Source organism: Temnothorax longispinosus, chromosome 10 (assembly GCF_030848805.1).
Source record: "Temnothorax longispinosus isolate EJ_2023e chromosome 10, Tlon_JGU_v1, whole genome shotgun sequence".
NCBI classification, from domain to species: Eukaryota; Metazoa; Arthropoda; class Insecta; order Hymenoptera; family Formicidae; genus Temnothorax; species Temnothorax longispinosus.
The window spans coordinates 13,686,703-13,692,722 of NC_092367.1; the positions used below are offsets into that span (position 1 = coordinate 13,686,703).

The window sequence follows — 6,020 nt, forward strand, 5'->3', positions numbered from 1 at the left end:
AGTGGGGAACGTGAAGGAGCAACAATTCCGCGGATATGAAACGTACGACGTCAGAACGCTAGAATCGCTTGAACTTGACTGAACACTGCAACGATATAAAACGTACCGAGAATAGTCGAGGTATAAGACCCAACCAAGGTCGTCGTCTCCTTCGCCATCGTCACTTACTTATTCATTTTCTTCTTCGCTCGAGTGCGTCATCTTCTTCGTGTGAATGGTGAATGGTGTCTGTGGCGATGCATTATCAATCGGCCATGCATGTGTAACACTTTTGTCCCCATTCGATTTCAATATTAATAATGCATCTAGATTTTCTTAATTAAAACATTTTTGGTTTAATAGAAAAAGTTCTATTATATTCATATTTAAATAAATTTCTATTTTACAATTATTCTCAGATAAATGGTAATGATAAAATTTTGTGTACATTATTCTATAAACGCACTTACAATATAAATTTTTAGATTTTATAATATTTCACTACTCGTTTAACAATAAAACATTATAAAGTTTTTGTTTTCGTTATGTATAAAGTTTAATTTTTAAATGATAAAAAGTTTCTAAGAGAACTATTTACGTAGAAATTGCGAGCGCATAAATACATACGAGAAAGATTTGAATGAGTTCGGAGAACATCTATTTAACATCACGTTTTCTGAAGTAACACTGTTCATTCTGATCACGCATTTTATACATTTAAAATTTCCTGAATGTTTCAATTTACATAAATATTTACGTAAAAAAAAAATCATAAAAATTACTTGTCACATTATTTATTTCAATTTGTAACACATTCTTAACACGTACAACTCTTGTTTGGTTTGTTAGCCTCTTTTATCTTCTTTGCTTATAAAAATTGCATTTTATGATCACTACGCGACTACATAGTATGTAAATGCGTGTAGAAGAGATTTCTATAGAGCATTCTATGTATACTTAGCAATTATATCGACCTCCTTTTTTTTAATAGATTGAAAAGTTCTTTCACAATCGTAATACTATCTTTTTATTACATCTTATATTGTAATGTAAATTCATACATAATTACCAGCGTGCTTCCATTTAGATACGGTTTATTTGATTGTGCAAAGATCTCTATAAGAAATTACACAATTCACGTTGTCGATTATACATAGGAACATAAAGAAAAATAAGATAAATCTATGCAATACTGTTTTTTTACGTAATTGATTGTAGCATTAATGTTTTCTAATATTTATAATCAATAAAACAATATTATATGTTATGTAAAATTGTATACTGTATAAGAACTCTGTTGTCAATGAAATATTTTGAAAAAACGACGTCGAAATATCTACTCGTTGCTTGCAGTGTAGTATATAGGAAAATAACAAAGGCATATCTTTTTATTTGGTTTTACAGTTGTGCCAGTTTCGTCCGCTATGCAAAGTCAAGGCCATTTCTTGAGTTACGCATTCTAAGGTAAAATAGCTTTTATGCTTTGTATTTTCTACAAAATTTAAAAAGAAATTCAACATTGTATATTTATAAAATTGCATTAATATTTTTCTTTTGTTAGAGTACTTATATTCTCTTTCTTATTTTAAAGAGAGTGTATATATTACATTATATTCTTATATATAATGCATCAATTGACTGATTTTTTCCCCTATAATATCATTTTATATAAAAAGCTATTGTATTCGACGAATAATACTTTTAACGCTCTTGTTTACTATTCTTCTTGCACTTATTATTTCTGGCCTCATTTAATTATGAGTCATTCCAAGAAATATTATCTCTATAATGTATTCGTAAGAAATGTAATACAGTTAGGTATTAGCTTCCACTTATGCAAATTGTCGTATACTTGAGATCACATATTCAAATCTAAATGCGCATAAACAGATAATAATATTAATCTTGATCTAAGAATTTAATCATCAATTTACAAATGAATAAAGAACTCTACATGTACGGGCATTCGAGTGCAAGTTAAATGGCGCGTGTTCATATCGAGCAGTGAAATTATGCCGCGAGAGGGCTTGCCATTAGGCGTAATGACGCGGAAGTAACGAGGGTGCGCTCAGGCGATGTAATTTTTATAAGATCGGCGCAACCCGTGTTGTAAATCGATAGAGATGTGGCAATTCGTGTACTGACCGAAACACGCTTAATTACGTAATGTAGTGAGCCGACAATAATAGCGTAATTGTGACTGTACACTTGATACTTCTATAGAGTTTACTTTCTAAAAGAACACTGTAATTTTCCATTAGATATATTCCAAGACGATCATTAAACCTCTTCTTATAGCAATATGTTTACAGAAACAAATGTCAGAGAAAAGTGTAGGTATAATATACTGTACTTTTCGCTTTTCCCAATAAATATTACACATATATCTTCCATAATATTTCACACAATTGAAATTATATGTGTATTGTATGTAAATTACGTACAGATTTCTAAGAAAGTTTCGCAATATTCCAAAAATTTTCTTATTAACATTAATTTCTTTAGCAAAGTGAGAAAAAGACCAGTACTGATCACATACGTATTAAAAGTAAGATTTTAAAGAGACGACGATGCGTCAAGAGTTGCAAATTTTTCAACAATCTCAAGATTTTTTTAAAGATCTTTATAAATTCCGTACGTAACGTTAAACTTTTTAATTAATAATTAATAAGAAATGCAAATAAAATATAAAAAATGTTTATTAATTTAATAATAAATAAACTACATACTAAGTATACAAATTTCCTCGTTTTATCTATTACGTAAAATTTATACCTAATAAAAAAAATATAAGTACCCCTTCACTGCGTACAGTCTCTAAGCTTTTATCAAATCCAGTTTCAAATTCATTGCGTCTCTTTCTTTCTGCTTTCGATCAACATCCGCTAAAAAGTCTAATATCAAACGCATCACGTTCTCCGGAACAATCCTGAAGAAGAAGAAATATGATAAACGTGTGTTATCGCGTTGTAAATCATCAAAAGTAAACGTTTATGCATTGGTAGATAAAGCGATTAGATTAGCGATACAAATTTGATCGTTAAACAGATGTGATCAAAACAGATGATAAAACCGCGCGGCTTTTAACACTTCCGGTATGTACCTGTTGATTGCATTCAGAGAAAAGAGGCATCGCGGTATTGAATATTCCGTATAGTTTTTTCGAATTGCTCTAATTATCTCCCGAGCGGCGTATTCCGGTGTCACGACCCCAAAGATATAAGGAAATCTGCAATTAATTCTGAATTAATAGTCCACTCCTAACCGATTATTACCACGAGTAAAACAGATAAATTATAGAGCAAACGCTATATGTTGTAAAAAAAAAGTGTATCATATAACAAGAAAAAAACTTATCATCTTATAATAACTTTCTTGTCAACATTACACTTGAAGTAATCAAATTATATTTTACGTCAAAGATGTAGTCTGTGTAATATTTTTTTTCTACTACGAGAAAAGAAAGGTGTAATAAAGTTCCATTCTAAGTGTAACGCACTAAGATTCTTTTTTGATTCCACGTGACTTTAAGCATTTCCCCTCATTAATTATTATACGTTTATCATAATCTTAAATTGTACGAAAATTGAAATTCGTCGAAGATAGTGAATCATAGACACAACAATTTTCTTCTATAATCTCATTATTACTTCACAGATTAGACCGTTCCACTTACTGCGTGCTAATTACATTCCATGTAATTACGCTACGTTGCGGTGAATAAAGACGACCCGTTTCGTAATTACAATGCTCGCGTGCAAATTATCGCGACTACAGGCCGGAAGACGTCTGCGCGGAAACGCTGTGTTTCGTCATGGATACTCGTCGATGTATACTCGTTAAAAAAATACTCGTTTAATTAATAACACGATGAGTGCAATCGTATGCGATGCGCACGGTGAGTAAGATATATAATTACATTAAATGTACATTAAATTCGTACGGTTTTTTTTTTTTTTGCTATGTTCTTGCAAAACATAGTGCTTATTATTAGCCAAATCTAATTGTAAGTATAGGTTTTTACCTGTATTTAGGATCCCTCGCTAATCCTGTGTCGACGTAGAACGGATATATCGTCGTGAAATGGATATTAGGTTTCCTCTCATCCAATCGCACTTCCTCGCGAAGGGCCTCCATAAGACCTGCAAATTGAAATTAATGACATATTAAAATCCATTACAAAGAGAAATCGATGAGATACTGATAAAATACCTCTCACGGCGAATTTCGATGAGCAGTACGCCACCTTTTGCGACACCCCGTAAATACCGCACATGCTACTTATCGCTACTATGTGACCGCTCCCTTTCATCAACATCATGGGTAGAAACGCTTCTATCGTCTATTTAAAATAAAAATTATAAATTAACCAACTCAATATATATAAAATTGCTATTTAATTAGTTTAGAAAAAAGCTATACCTAATAATAAATTCCTGATTTAAAAATGCTTATAAGAATATTATTTAATCTAATTAAACTTGAGGAATGTAAAGAATGCGTTATTATTGTTAAATATCATTCATGTAGGATTATCTTAAAACCATGTATTTAAAATGCGTTTAAAATTATTTAATAAATATTAAATGAGTATAATTTAGTTTATAAATGCATACCCAAAAGTTCGAAAGTACATTAACGTCAAATGTCCTCTCCACGTCGTCCGGATCGAGACTCAGATATGGCTTATGATATAACACAGCCGCATTGTTAATGAGTACCGTCACATCCGGCACGCCGACTTTTCTCATCAGTCTCACCGTCTCGCGCACTTCCAATCTCTTTGAGACGTCGACTACGAAACCGTAAACCTAAAAAATTTCTATAGCTATACTCATGGCTTTTCTGATAACGCCTGTCATTGTCGTCTCTTCCGCAAAAAAAAATTAGAAAATTGAAAACAAAATAAAATTCAACGGAAGATGAAATATATATATTATATATATATGTATACTTACCTCTCCGCCATTTTTCGACACTTCTCTCATTGTCGATCGATTGCTATCAATATCGTTATCCCAACATACAACTATACAACCCATCGAGGACAATTGGATGGCTAATTCGCGGCCGATTCCATGACCAGCACCAGTGATCTAATTTCGATGTTAATAAAATATTTACGAAAGAATATAGTAGATTTTAAGGATTTGAAGTCATTGCAACATATTCTGGCCAATTTAATGAAAAGCAGAACTTACGAGAACGGTTTCTCCTAATAAACGTTTTATGGAACACGGTACAATCATTCTGAAAGTTGCAATTATCATCGCCAGACTTATCTCCGCCGACAAAAGAGACAGATCCAGAAGTAGTCGGTGTAATTGGATATCTTTGAAAATACGTTGGATAATCTTCATCTTGGAACAGTCGATAAAAATATACCTAAATATAATCAAACGTAAACTTGACAATAAATCAGAAGAAATAAAAAATTCATTATTCATTATTACCAACGTTCATCTCGTTAATCTAAAATTTCACATTTAATTGTGCGATGAAAGAAAGAAAGGAACTTCTTCAAGACAGTACAATTAGTCACAATAATTACTATTCGTTGGAGAAAGTTATAAGATGTAATGTTTAAATCTGATAAAAATCTCTAACTAGAAATGGAGAAAATAAATGGAAAAATCCGCTCATAAATCTCGCGAGCGCACCGCGATTTTGTGACGCAAGCCTCAACAGACCGTAATGTTCGCGCCGATCACTTTCCTTCCTACTGCGCGTCGTCGGTGGGGGCGACCAGTTTATTTAAGAATCTCGGAAAAAATTATTATATGCAGTTTTGAGAACACTGTGACATTCTATAGACGAATGACAGCTCGTAACCATGACATCGATATGCGGATTGCAGAGTTACAATCTCAATCGCAGATAGATTCAGAATTTATTACTCCATTTTTTCCAAAGTGTAGAAAAATATAAAATTTAGAAAAATAGAGATTTTAATAAAGTTTAGTAACTCTAAGAGCCAGTTCCACAAACGTCGGTTAACTCTTAACCTCAGGTTAACTTATCCTTTGTTTCTTTCTAACGTC

General features: G+C 32.1%; 1 protein-coding gene and 1 long non-coding RNA gene across 2 annotated transcripts; one reads left to right on the top strand and one right to left on the bottom strand.

Annotated features, from left to right (window-relative positions):
* The first annotated feature begins 38 nt into the window (after positions 1-38).
* On the top strand, positions 39-4,154 carry LOC139821171 (uncharacterized). Its single transcript, XR_011734203.1, has 4 exons — positions 39-120; positions 1,384-1,443; positions 3,637-3,877; positions 4,014-4,154. It is a non-coding gene; the product is annotated as an uncharacterized lncRNA (long non-coding RNA).
* Positions 1,450-6,010, bottom strand: Firl (firelighter). The gene is made up of 7 exons (XM_071792013.1): positions 5,181-6,010; positions 4,938-5,075; positions 4,596-4,790; positions 4,192-4,321; positions 4,004-4,121; positions 3,083-3,208; positions 1,450-2,908 (listed from the first exon to the last, which is right to left on the bottom strand). Exons 1-7 carry the CDS (start codon positions 5,424-5,426, stop codon positions 2,797-2,799), a joined length of 1,065 nt encoding a protein of 354 aa, XP_071648114.1. The 5' UTR covers positions 5,427-6,010; the 3' UTR covers positions 1,450-2,796.
* Positions 6,011-6,020: the final 10 nt, after the last annotated feature.

Coding starts and splice junctions, on each gene's coding strand:
- Firl (XM_071792013.1), bottom strand. CDS start 5,426: ATGAATAATGAATTTTTTATTTCTTCTGATTTATTGTCAAGTTTACGT. Junction 4,791..4,937: donor TGTCGAAAAATGGCGGAGAG/GTAAGTATACAT, acceptor GAAATTTTTTAG/GTTTACGGTTTCGTAGTCGA. Junction 2,909..3,082: donor TCTCTGAATGCAATCAACAG/GTACATACCGGA, acceptor CTTCTTCTTCAG/GATTGTTCCGGAGAACGTGA.